At 44.9% G+C, this 14,571-nt stretch overlaps 1 protein-coding gene across 3 annotated transcripts in view; it reads right to left on the bottom strand.

Annotated features, from left to right (window-relative positions):
• LOC141116964 (NACHT, LRR and PYD domains-containing protein 12-like) overlaps positions 1–14,571 on the bottom strand; it is a 264,975-nt gene that overhangs the window by 82,425 nt on the left and 167,979 nt on the right. For all 3 annotated transcript variants that reach the window (XM_073609492.1, XM_073609494.1, XM_073609493.1), the window contains 2 exons: positions 12,657–12,821; positions 8,382–8,546 (listed from right to left, as the gene is read on the bottom strand). In XM_073609492.1, coding sequence (XP_073465593.1) covers positions 8,382–8,546; positions 12,657–12,821 — 330 coding nt within the window. The remainder of the gene's footprint in view (positions 1–8,381; positions 8,547–12,656; positions 12,822–14,571) is intronic.

The following is a 14,571-nucleotide window of genomic DNA, read 5'->3' as shown; positions in this document are numbered from 1 at the left end:
CTGCAATAACCCACAATACTCTGCACTACCCCACAATACCCCACACTAACCTGCAATACCCCGCAATACTCTGCAATACCCCGCACTACCCTGCAACACTCTGCAATACTCTGCACTACCCTGCACTACTCTGCAATACCCTGCAATACCCTGCAATACTCTGCAATACCCCACAATACTCTACAATACCCTGCAATACTCTGCAATCCCCCGAAATACTCTGCACTACTCCACAACACCCCGCAATACTCTGCACTACTCTGCAATACCCCGCAATACTCTGTAATACTCCACAATACTCTGCACTACCCCACAATACCCTGCAATACTCTGCAATACCCCGCACTACCCTGCAATACTCTGCAATACCCCGCAATACTCTGCAATACCCCGCAATACTCTGCAATACCCCGCACTACCCTACAATACTCTGCAATACCCTGCAATACTCTGCAATACCCTGCAATACTCTGCAATACCCCGCAATACTCTGCAATACCCTTCAATACTCTGCAATACCTAGCCATACTCTGCACTACTCCGCAACACCCCGCAACACTCTGCAATACCCCACAATACTCCGCAATACCCTGCAATACTCTGCAATACCCTGCACTACTCCGCAACACCCTGCAATACTCTGCACTACTCCGCAATACCCCGCAAAACTCTGAAATACTCCACAATAATCTGCAATACCCCGCAATACTCTGCAAAACCCCGCAATACTCTGCAATACCCTGCACTACTCCGCAATACTCTGCCATACCCAGCCATACTCTGCAATACCCTGCCATATCCAGCCATACCCAGTCATACTCTGCAATACCCTGCCATACCCAGTCATACTCTGCATTACCCAGCCATACTCTGCCATACCCAGTCATACTCCGCGATATCCTGCAATACCCAGCCATACTCTGCCATGCTCAGCCATACTCTGCCGTACTAGTATGTGGCCAGGCTGTGGAAGTCTCACACATGTGGCATCGCCGTACTAAGGAGAAGTAGGAGAATCTATTTTGGGGTGTCATTTTTGGTATGTACATGCTATATGTTAGAAATATTGTATAAATTGACAACTTTGTGTTAAAAAAAATGTGTTTTAACCACTTCCCGCCCGCCGTCATATGACGTCCATGACTTTGTGCGGGGATATCTGAATGATGCCTGCAGCTACAGGAATCATTCAGATATCAGCTTTTTCAGTCAGCAATTCCCTACACCATAAGAATGATCATAGCAGCTGTTCCACTGCATGATCGTTCTTATGGGAGGCAAGAGGGGACGTTCCCCACTTCCCGCCGCCCTCCGGTGCTTCTACCGACTCACCGCTACAATTGAAGCCAGGATCATTTTTGTTTTTTTTTTATTTCAGGCTTCCCAGCCTAGAGGTGAGATGTGGGGTCTTATTGACCTCATATCTCACTGTAAAGAGGACCTGTCATGCCATATTCCTATTACAAGGGATGTTTACATTCCTTGTAATAGGAATAAAAGTGATCAAAACATTTTTTTTTTTTTGGAAAAAAGTGTCAAACTAAAATAAATAAAGTAAAATGAACAATAATTTTTTTTTTTTTTTTAAAGCGCCCCTGTCCGTGTGCCCGCATGCAGAAGTGAATGCACACGTAAGTCCCGCCCACATATGAAAACGATGTTCAAACCACACATGTGAGGTATCGGTGCTCTCGGTTAGAGCGAGAGCAATAATTTTAGCCCTAGACCTCCTCTGTAACTCAAAACATGTAACCAGTAAAAAATTTTAAAGCATCGCCTATGGGGATTTTTAAGTAGCAAAGTTTGGCGCCATTCCACGAGTGTGTGCAATTTTGAAAGGTTAAAATGTAAGGTATCTATTCCCCTGAAGAAGTCACGTGATCGATGATGACACGCCTAGGGACGGAATAGGCTGTTTCACATTGCTAGACACAGAACGAGTTCGCTGCTCGTGGGAAAGAGGTTTGCTCTGCATTGTTTTTATGTGAGTACATCTACTTAAAGATTTTTAATAAAGCATTACCTGGTTAAGACATACTTCACTATCAAGTACCTTTGTCCTGCATATTCCTGTACATACATACCTGAGATGTGGAGGCTGAGCTAGGATCCGCGCTGGTCCAGGACCCCTGATAGGTCCATAGCCACTTGTAATCAGCTGCCATTAGGATAACCCAACACCGGCAAGCGTGGATATAGGGACGCGATTGAGGCTCAGGACCTGGCGTTTTAGCTACAATTCATGCGGTTGACCTAGCACCGCTAGGTAAGGGGCCACTGCTTACATTAGTGTTTTATGCACGAAGAGGACACTGAGTGAATTGCATCCCAGACACCCCACTGTTGTTTTGTTGAATACACCAGAACTTGCTTTTGCACCTTCAATGACTTTTGCACTGGCACTTTAAGTTTGCTGCACTTACTGGCATGTCATTGGTCATTTGTTTCGCAGGCCAGCACAATATATATTTTATATCACTATTATTGGGACATTTATTTATATTATTTATTATCCATATTGCGTTGGATTGATGTGTTTTATTTGCGATATCTAGAACACCTTTAAGCACTGGCACTTTGTACGTTTTGCACCATTTATAAGGATATGTTTTTGATGGTTATTTCTGATTTATTCTATGTATTTTTATTTAGAATTATTCACATGAAGTAGTGTTTATGTCCCTTTGTGCACCTACACATGATTATCTAGATTTATATGTTTTTAGTGTCAACACTTATTTATGCGATTTAACATGCGATTTTTTTGTCATTTAGTATATATCAATTGAAAAGGATTTTTTATGCACTTTTTTTCACATACACATGATGCTGATTATTATGACTTGAATGTTTTTTAGTGTCAACACTTATTTATGCGATTTATTATGCGATTTTATGTCATTTTATTAATTGACCACAGACAGAGATTTACAGCTTTATTCTGGTTAGCGCAGCACCTCCCCCCTATACCTAAGGTATCTATTTACTCGGCGTAACTTCATCTTTCACATTATGGAAAAACATTGGGCCAACTTTACTGTTTTGTTTTTTTTTAAAGCACAAAACTGTTTTTTTTCCCAAAAAAAAGCGTTCAAAAAAATTGCTGCGCAAATACCGTGTGAGATAAAAAGTTGCAACAACCGCCATTGTATTCTCTAGGGTCTTTGCTAAAAAAAGATATATAATGTTTTGGGGTTCTATATAATTTTCTAGCGAATAAATTATGATTTTTACATGTAGGAGAGAAATGTCAGAATTGGCCTGGGTGCTCCAAAACGCCTGGAGGTGCTCCCTGCATGTTGGGCCTCTGTATGTGGCCACGCTGTGTAAAAGTCTCACACATGTGGTATCGCCATACTCGGGAGTAATAGCAGAATGTGTTTTGGGGTGTAATTTGTGGTATGCATATGCTGTGTGTGAGAAATAACCTGCTAATATGACAATTTTGTGAAAAAAAAAGAAAAAAAAATCTTGATTTTGCAAAGAATTGTGGGAAAAAATGACAACTTCAAAAAACTCACCATGCATCTTTCTAAATACGTTGGAATGACTTCTTTCCAAAAAGCGGTCATTTGGGGGGTATTTGTACTTTTCTGGCATGTTAGGATCTCAAGAAATTAGATAGGCCGTCAGTACTTCAGGTGTGATCAATTTTCAGATATTGGCACCATAGCTTTGGACTCTATAGCTTTCACAAAGACCAAATAATATACACCAATTTGTACTTATTTTTACCAAAGATATGTAGCAGTATAAATTGTGGCCAAAATTTACGAAGAATTACTAATTTGCTAAATTTTATAACAGAAACGAAGAAAATTTCATTCTTTTACCGAATTTTCAGTCTTTTTCTTTTATAGCGCAAAAAAATAAAAAACTTAACGGTGATTAAATACCACCAAAAGAAAGCTCTATTTGTGTGAAAAAAAGGACAAAAATTTCATATGGGTACAGTGTTGCATGACTGAGTAATTGTCATTCAAAATGTGAGAGCACCGAAAGCTGAAAATTGGTCTGGTTAGGAAGGGGGTTTAAGTGCCCAGTTGTCAAGTGGTTAAAATAGGCACGTCTGTTTCTGCAGTTTTTGGTGGGTAGGGGAATGTGTCAGGGATGCCCACTTTCCCCTGATTTATTTGCCTTGGCCATTGAACCCATAGCTATTGCTCTACGAGCATCTACGGGAGGCCCTTGAGGTGGGAGGCATTTGCGACTGCACGGCCCTATATGCAGACGACATGCTCCTTTTTTTAGAGGATCCCGGACCCTCACTGGAGGCAGTATTTGAGATGCTGGGCACCTTCGCAAAATTTTCAGGCCTAAGAGTAAATTGGGAGAAGTCCAACATTATGACTATTGACGATGGGGCCCAGGCTCGAGCATCACCTCTGGTTCCCATAGCCTGGGTTTCTGAAATCAAATACTTAGGTGTCCGTGTATCCCCTCAACTTACAGATTACCTGTCTCTCAATCTCATGCTACTCCTTACAAAGGTTAAGACACAGTTAGACGCCTGGAAACATTTGCCACTCTCCCTAATCGGTAGGGTGAATTTCCTTAAAATGAAGGTACTACCAGTCTTCCTATATTTTTTGCGCAACACCCCAATGTGGGTCCCATGCTCATTCTTTAAGCACGTGAACAGCCTCTTTTGTTCTTTTTTGTGGTGCTCAGGTCATCCCAGGGTAGGTCTATCTACACTACAGGAACCCTATGGACAGGGAGGATTGGCTTTCCATTGCCTATTTAAATATTTCCTTGCAGGGCAGTTGGTAATTGCCAGGCCCTGGCTGGTAAGGGACGACGGTGATGCAGCAACAGTACTTGAAGCTGCTCTAGTGGGATCCTACGAGAGTCTTTGTTATTTGGTGCACAGGGGACCACAGGTGTCGGCGCCTTTGAGATATACAACCAGTCAGATTATTCTCAGCAAGCCTCAATCATGTAGTTCACTTATCATGATGTATCATGCTTTATCTCACATGCCCCTGAATACAGTCTTTTTTTTTTTTGGTGGTATTTGATCACCTCTGCGGTTTTTAGATTTTGTGCTATAAACAAAAAAAAAGAGCTACAATTTTGAGATAATACATATCCCCAAAAAATATATAAAAAAGAATTTATTAATCAGTTTAGGCCGATATATATTCTTCTACATATTTTTGGTAAAAAAAATTTGCAATAGGCGTATATTGATTGGTTTGCGCAAAAGTTATAGCGTCTACAAACTACGAGATTGATTTAGGGACTTTTATTTATTTTTATTGTTTATACTAGTAATGGCGGCGATCTGCGATTTTTAACGGGATTGCGGCAGACAAATCTGACACTTTTTGGGGACCAGTGACATTATTACATTGGTTAGTGTTATAAAAATGCACTGGCAGGGAAGGGGATAACACTAGGGTGAGATCAAGGGGTTAAGTGTGTTCCCTCAGCATTTTCTAACTGTAGGGGGATGGGCTTACTGAAACATGATAAAGATCACTGTTCCTGATCACTGGGATCAGTAGATCCCTGTCATATCATTAGGCAGAATGGGGAAATGCCTTGTTTACATAGGCAGTTCCCCGTTCTGTCCCTCCTCACCATGATCGCAGGCGCACCCGCAATTCTGCTTTTTCAGTACATCAGTTTGCGCAGGAGAGTCATTCTGCCAGCGTATATCGGCATAAACCGGTTGGCAAGTGGTTAAAGCGGAGGTTCACACAAAAATGGAACCTCCGCTTTTCGGAACCCTCCCCCCCTCCGGTGTCACATTTGGCACCTTTCAGGGGGGTGCAGATACCTGTATAATACAGGTATTTGCACCCACTTCTGGGAATAGACTCCCGCGGGTGTCACGCCCCTTCCCACCCCCCCCCCCGCTGTCTCCTGGAAAACACACAGGTCCCAAAAGATAGCAGGGACCAGCTAGGACGTGCAGCGCAACTCGCTCATGTGCAGTAGGGAACGGGGAAGTGAAGCCGCAATGCTTCACTTCCTGATTCCCTCACCGAGGATGGTGGTGGCAGCAGCCGGGAGCCGAGCGATTGATGGGCTTCGGCTGCCGACATTGCGGGCACCCTGGACAGGTAAATGTCCATTTATTAAAAGTCAGTAGCTGCAGTATTTGTAGCTGCTGGCTTTTAATATTTTTTTTAGGCAAACCTCCACTTTAACTTTGCCACCCGCCCTATTACAAAATGATGGCGGCAAAGTGGTTTGATATCCCTGACCGGACGTCATATGACGTGATCAGGATATCGAGCCGCTGTGTGCCCCCGGCGGCGCACATCACGCCGATCGTTGTTGCGGGATGTCAGTCTGACACCCTGCAACACAGATCTAGGTAAAGAGTCTCTGACGGAGACTCTTTACCACGTGATCAGCCGTGTCCAATCACGGCTGATCACAATGTTTATAGGAAGAGTCGGTGATCGGCTTTTCCTCACTCGCGTCTGACAGACGCGAGTAGAGGAGAGCCAATTGGCTGCTCTCCTGACAGGGGGGGTCTGTGCTGATTGTTTATCAGCACAGCCCCCCCTCGGATCCTACCCAGGACCACCAGGGAAGCCGCCCAGGACCACCAGGGAAACCAGCTACACTGGACCACCAGGTATGCCCCCTAGACCCCCAGGGAAATACTAATCAGTGCAAAGGCAGCTGCCAATCAATGCCCAGGCAGCTGCCAATCAGTGCACACTCCAATGCCTGCCAGTGCCACCAGGGAAGCCTATCCGTGCCTCATATGTGCCACGTATCAGTGCCACGTATCAGTGCTGCCTATCAGTGCCCATCAGTGCCGCCTATCAGTGCCACCTATCAGTGCCACCCTATCAGTGCCCAGCAGTACCGCATTTCAGTGCCCATCAGTGTCGCCTATCAGTGCCCATCAGTGCCAACCAGTGCCACCCAGTGCCACCCATGAGTGCCCATCAGTGCCGCCTATCAATGCCCATCAGTGCTGCATATCAGTGCCACCCACCAGTGCCGCCTACCAGTGCCCATCAGTGCCGCATATCAGTGTCCATCCTCAGTGCCCGTCAGTGCCCGCTCATTGGTGCCACCTCATCGGTGCTGCCATATCAGTGCCTGTCAGTGCCGCCTTATCAGTGCCCATCAGTGAAAGAGAAAACGTATTTATTTACAATTTTTTTTAACAGAAACAAAAGCAAAACTTTTATTTTTTTCAAAATTTTCGTTTTTTTTTATTTGTTTAGCAAAAAATAAAAACCGTAGAGGTGATCAAATACCACCAAAAGAAAGCTCTATTTGTGGGAACAAAATGATAAAAATTTAGTTTGGGTACAGTGTAGCATCACCGCGCAATTGTCATTCAAACTGCGACAGCGCTGAAAGCTGAAAATTGGTCTGGGCAGGAAGGTGTCTAAGTGCCCTGTATTGAAGTGGTTAAAGAGCAGTTTGAAATGTGCTATAGTTACTGTTTGCTGGAGTTATATTTGTTTATCTGTTATTTTGTTGAACCTTATGTGGGGAAAGCAGCAGAGAAAGGTCTGACATTTAAAGTGGTCATTCCTTTGCTCTCTTGTAGTCCTTTCACATTGACATTGTATGCACTTATCTGGTATGTAGGGTGTATTGTCTAATGTTTGAACTATAAGGGTGATGATAATCATTTTTGCTACCCATAATACTTTATTTAAAATAACTTCTGTTGGAATTGAGCTTGAGTTTATCCTTTGGTTCTTTCTTCATTTCTTCTATTGAGTAAAATTTTATTGATTTAACTCATTCTGGTGTATATCATTCATTATTATTATTGTCCAATGGGAAAAAATGTTTGAACCCAGGGTGTCAGAGGTGACAGAGGACTCTCAGGGTTAGGATAGCCAGAGGGGTATTGATCTATGTTGCAAACCTCAAGAGGTTGTTTTTCCCCAGGGGTTATCACCCCTGCAGGGTGTTTATTTCTATGTTCTCATTATTTGTTTATAGTCAGCAGTGCAGCACCAATTATTTGTCATTTGTTCTTTGTGGTGTGGGGTCACGATTGGGTGGTCTGCAGCAGCTTTCTTCTTTTCTTCTGTTTGTATTTGTCTGCTTTGGTGTTGGCAGTGTGTGAGCTTCCTCTCTGCTATCTGATATTTATAACACTTTTTGTGGCATTCCAGTGCATTTTCAATGCTTTTTGTGAAGTATTTCTGGATGCATTCCCGATGTTTTTTTTGCATTTTTTCCAATTGTACTGGGGGCCCAATGCTTTTTGGTACATTCCAGTACAATTCTGTGCAGGAAAAACACACACTGATCTGGTGTGATCTATGCCATTGGAACCCATATTACTGACGTTCCATGCTTTTTTGATGCAGAAAAAAAATCCCTGAATTGTATGTGGTGTGATCTGTCCCAGAATATTATTGTCTCAGTCCTGTTATACTCACTGTAATTCCTCTATCCGGCTTGTTGTCAGAGCTTCCATCAGATCCCTGAGATGACGACCCCCCAGATTGTTATCAGACAGGTTCAGTCTTCTCAGTGTCTGGTTATTTCTTATTCCAAATGCCAGGTGGGGGAAGGAACTGTCTGTCAGGTGATTATTATCCAATCTGTAGAAGAAGAGAAGAATGTTACCAGAAAAAAAATGGATTTCTCCCCAGGAATGAATGTAACAATTCTCTACATGAATGGAACTCATTTCTCTTTATTGGAATCATTTATATTAGATCACTTTATAAAACTCCAGGAAATAGAATTTTATAAGAATTTTTTTATAATGGAGTATATTCCCCAATATTGTCCTCCATGTGTAGAGACGGTGATATCTCCATACACAGGATGAGCACAGAATACCACTGACATGACTCGTATTGTGCTATAATCTCCTTGTGTATGGAGCATGAATGGTATCAGCAGACAGTGTGAGGCCAGAATCAGCATTGCTAGTGATTGGACGGGATCATTTTTATCTGATATTTTTCTGCAAATGATTTGGTGCTGCACTGCTGACTACAACAATTAATGAGAACCTAGCCATAAACACCCAGCAGTGGTGATAACCCCTGGGGAAAAACAGCAATCTGTAAACACAATAAAGCTATGGATGAGTAATCATTGGTGGGGGGGTTCTGACAGAGGCAGCAGTGGTGGTGGGGGTTCAGTCAGAGGCAGTGGTGGTGGGGGGGTTCAGTCAGGGGCAGCAGCTGTGGAGGGGGGGGGTTCAGTCAGAGGCAGATGTGGGGGGGTTCAGTCAGAGGCAGCAGTGGTGGGGGGGTTCAGTCCGAGGCAGTGGTGGTGGTGGGGGTTCAGTCAGAGGCAGCCTTGGTGGTGGGGGTTCAGTCAGAGGCAGCGGTGGTGGGGGGGTTCAGTCAGAGGCAGCGGTGGGGGGGTTCAGACAGAGGCAGATGTGGTGGTGGGGAGGGGGGTTTAGTCAGAGGCAACAGTGGTGGTGGGGGGGTTTAGTCAGAGGCAGCGGTGGTGGTGGGGTTTTGTCAGAGTCAGAGGTGGTGGGGGTTCAGTCAGAGGCAGTGGTGGTGGGGGGGTTCAGTCAGAGGCAGTGGTGGTGGGGATGGGATCAATGGCGCTTGGAATTGCTTACAGTGTCAGTCGTGCCTCCAGCGATTCCTTGGGGTCTCTGCTTACAGCAGAAAGCTCCTCCCCTTCACACTGTTGGCCATCAGCTGGTCAGCTTACTTTCTCCTGCCTTTTATCCTGACATGGCATTTATCTGCAGCATTGGGCGGGCAGTCCGCTGTGTGGGTATGGCAGCGAGTGCTCTGCCCAGGGCTGGACTTGGACAAAAATTTGGCCCTGGACTTCATCCAGACCGGCCCTCTTTACACCTGGTGTTGGCGCTTCAATCATCCCATCGCCATGGTTGTTATGGTGTCAGGATTATTGAAGCACAGTATTTCTATTATTACATTGTAATATAAAATGAAATAGTTCAACTTACCCTAAGATGCAGATGCAGCTTATAACTTGCCACATCACTTGTCAGCAGATGCACTGTGTCACTTGCCATGTCACTTGTCAGCGGTTGCAGCGTGTCACTTTCCACGTCACTTGTCAGCAGATACAGTGTGTCACTTGCCACATCACTTGTCAGCAGATGCAGCATGTCACTTGCCATGTCACTTGTCAGCAGATACAGTGTGTCATTTGCCACGTCACTTGTCAGTGGATGCAACTTGTCACTTGCCACATCACTTGTCAGCACATGCAGCATGTCACTTGCCACATCACTTGTCAGCACATGCAGCATGTCACTTGCCACGTCACTTGTCAGCACATGCAGCATGTCACTTGCCACGTCACTTGTCAGCACATGCAGCTTGTCACTTGCCACGTCACTTGTCAGCAGATGCAGCTTGTCACTTGCCACGTCACTTGTCAGCAGATGCAGTTTGTCACTTGCCATGTCTCTTGTCAGTGGATGCAGCGTGTCACTTGCCACATCACTTGTCAGCAGATGCAGCATGTCACTTGCCACGTCTCTTGTCAGTGGATGCAGTGTGTCACTTGCCACGTCACTTGTCAGTGGATGCAGCGTGTCACTTTCCACGTCACTTGTCAGCAGATGCAGTGTGCCACTTGCCACATCACTTGTCAGCAGATGCAGCATGTCACTTGCCATGTCACTTTTCAGCAGACGCAGTGTCTCATTTGCCACGTCACTTGTCAGTGGATGCAACTTGTCACGTGCCACATCACGTGTCAGCACATGCAGCATGTCACTTGCCACATCACTTGTCAGCACATGCAGCATGTCACTTGCCACGTCACTTGTCAGCAGATGCAGCTTGTCACTTGCCACGTCACTTGTCAGCGGTTGCAGCGTGTCACTTTCCACGTCACTTGTCAGCAGATGCAGTGTGTCACTTGCCACATCACTTGTCAGCAGATGCAGCATGTCACTTGCCATGTCACTTGTCAGCAGATACAGTGTGTCATTTGCCACGTCACTTGTCAGTGAATGCAACTTGTCACTTGCCACATCACTTGTCAGCAGATGCAGCATGTCACTTGCCACATCACTTGTCAGCACATGCAGCATGTCACTTGCCACGTCACTTGTCAGCAGATGCAGCATGTCACTTGCCACGTCACTTGCCAGCGGATGCAGCGTGTCACTTGCCACATCACTTGTCAGCACATGCAACGTGTCACTTGCGACGTCACTTGTCAGCAGATGCAGCTTGTCACTTGCCATGTCACTTGTCAGCAGATGCAGTGTGTCACTTGCCACGTCAGTTGTCAGCGGATGCAGTGCGTCACTTGCCACATCACTTGTAAGCGGATGCAGCATGTCACTTGCCACATCACTTGCCAGCAGATGCAGCATGTCACTTGCCACGTCACTTGTCTGCGGATGCAGTGTGTCACTTGCCAGCGGACGCAGCGTGTCATTTGCCACATCACTTGTCAGCGAATGCAACGTGTCACTTGCCACATCACTTGTCAGCGGATGCAGCTTGTCACTTGCCACGTCACTTGTCAGCAGATGCAGCATGTCACTTGTCAGCAGATGCAGTGTGTCACTGCCACGTCACTTGTAAGTGGATGCAGCGTGTCACTTGCCACGTCACTTGTCAGCAGATGCAGCATTTCACTTGCCATGTCACTTGCCAGCGGATGCAGCGTGTCACTTGCCACGTCACTTGTCAGCGAATGCAGCATGTCACTTGCCACATCACTTGTCAGCAGATGCAGTGTGTCACTTGCCACGTCACTTGTCAGCAGATGCATCTTGTCAGTTGCCACATCACTTGTCAGCAGATGGAGCATGTCACTTGCCACGTCACTTGTCAGCGGATGCAGCATGTCACTTGTCAGCGGATGCAGTGTGTCACTTGCCACGTCACTTGTAATCGAATGCAGCGTGTCACTTGCCACGTCACTTGTCAGTGGATGCAGTGTGTCACTTGCCACGTCACTTGTCAGCAGATGCAGCTTGTCAGTTGCCACATCACTTGTCAGCAGATGCAGCATGTCACTTGCCACGTCACTTGTCAGCGGATACAGCATGTCACTTATGAGCGGATGCAGCATGTCACTTGCCACGTCACTTGTCAGCGGATGCAGTGTGTCACTTGCCACGTCACTTGTCAGCGGATGCAGCTTGTGACTTGCCATGTCAGTTGTGGGCAGATGTAGTGTGTCACTTGCCATGTCTCCTGCCACCAGGTTGAAGGGGGCCCTGTCAGGTAGGCTGTACAGGCCCCATGATTTCTAACGGCCGGGTGGCACTTTCAGAGGGGTGGCAAACTCCCGCCTGCCAGCCAGCCCGTTCTGCCCACTCCACTGATTATTTCAATGGGGCAAGTAGATGCAGAGCACCGGTGTGTATGTCTACTTCCTGGTGATGGCGGAACACATGTTGAGGTGGACATGATGTCATCAGCCGGAAATGATGGCCGCATAGCCTCCCACGTCTTACATCATTTCCATCTGATGACAACACGTCCTCCCCATAATGCGTCCACCGTCACCAGGAAGTAGAAGTACACACCGGTGCTCTGCATCTACTGGCCCGATCATACTTTTTGTTCTGGAATGGAAAAGCACTGGAACACACACTGAGCTGGTATGAACTATGCCATTGGAACCCATATAACTGACTTTCCATAATTTTTTGATGCAGAAAAACAATCACTGCAGTGCATGTGGTGTGATCTGTCCCAGAATATTATTTTCTCAGTCAGTCCTGTTGTACTCACTGTAATTCCTCTATCTGGCTTGTTGTCAGAGCTTCCATCAGATCCCTGAAATGAGGACCCTCCAGATTGTTCACAGACAGGTCCAGTGTCCTCAGTGTCTTGTTATTTCTTATTCCAGATGCCAGGTGGGGGCAGGAACTGTCTGTCAGATGAGTATTCTTCAATCTGTAGAAGAAGAGAAGAATGTTACCAGAAGAAAATGGATTTCTCCCCCAGGAATGAATGTAACTATTCTCTACATGAATGGAACTCATTTCTCTTTATTGGAATCATGTTTATTAGAATTAATCTCCTTGTGTATTGAGCATGAATGGTATCAGCAGACTGTGTGAGGCCAGAATCAGCATTGCTAGTGATTGGACGGGATGATTTTTATCTGATATTTTTCACAAATGAATTGGTGTTGCACTGCTGACTGCAACAAATAATGAAAGCCTAGGAATAAAGACCCTGCAGGGGTGATAACCCCTGGGAAAAATCAACAATCAGTGAACACAATAAAGCTGTGGATGAGTAATCAGGGGCAAATAGATCACGTAAACACAAAAATCAGTGCATATATTAATAGTTACTATACAAGAAAGTAAAAATCCTCCAGAGATGTAACCCCACCAAATGAAACATGCAGCAAAATTATAATAATCAAAATTGTGTACAAGTGTATGGCAATAAAAGGAACAATAAACACCCTCCAGGGGTGTGATCTCCAAAAATACACTCAAACAATAAAAATATTTTGAATCTCAAAAAGTACAATAGTGCAAATTCAATCTCATCAAACTATAAATGTAATGTCATAGTAATAAAGCAAGTGTCCATTATAAAAAGTCCAAATGTGTAGATGGTGTGACTTCAGGGTTGATTTATTAAAGGAAATAGACTGAGGACTTTGTAAGTACAGTTGCTCCAGAGCTTAGTAAATAAGGTAAAGCTTCACTTTGCAAAGAATACCCAATCATATGCAGGGAAAATAAAAAAAAATGAATTTTTGCTTGCACCATCTACACATTTGGACTTTTTATAATGGACACTTGCTTTATTACTATGAAATTACATTTATAGTTTGATAAGATTGAATTTGCACTACTGTACTTTTTGAGATGCAAAATATGTGTATTATTTGAGTTTATGTTTACAGATCACACCCCTGGAGGGTGTTTATTGTTCCTTTTATTGCCATATACTTGTACGCACTTTAGATTATTATATTTTTACTGCATGTTTCATTTGGTGGGGTTACATTGCTGGAGTTTTTTTGCCTTTTTGTATAGCAACTATTAATATACATACTGATTTTTGTGTTTACATGAACTATTTGCTCCTGATTAGGGATGAGCTTCGTGTTCGAGTCGAACCCATGTTCGACTCGAACATCGGCTGTTCGATCGTTCGCCGAATTGCGAACGTTATGGGCCGTTCGCGCTAAATTCGTGTGGCGCGTCACGGCCCATAATTCACTGCGGCATCGCAGTGCATTGCTGGCTGATGATTGGCCAAGCATGCACTATGACCCGCATGCTTGGCCAATCACAGCGCTGTCAGTAGAGAGAGCTGTAATTGGCCAAAGCCAGGGTGGCTTTGGCCAATTACGGCTCAGGGCATTTAGTACACACCCCACACTATATAAGGCCGCCTGCACGGCGGCCCTGTGTAGTGTGTGTTCCGGTGTGCTGAGAGATAGAGAGAGAGAGAGACAGTGTCATTTGATTTGAGTTAGATAGATTAGGCAGAACAGTCAGTCAGTTAGCTGCACTTACAGTGTATTGTGTATATATATGCATCCCAGGTGTTGCATATATATATATACACTGTATTCAGTTTAGCTAGATCCGTTCCTGTTATCTTCTATCTACACTATTTACATTTAATGCAGTGCGTCCTGCTCACAGTGTTCAGCTAGATCCGTTCCTGTTAT

This window comes from Aquarana catesbeiana, linkage group LG13, assembly GCF_042186555.1.
Source record: "Aquarana catesbeiana isolate 2022-GZ linkage group LG13, ASM4218655v1, whole genome shotgun sequence".
NCBI lineage: Eukaryota > Metazoa > Chordata > Amphibia > Anura > Ranidae > Aquarana > Aquarana catesbeiana.
This window is presented reverse-complemented; position numbering and strand designations above follow the sequence as displayed.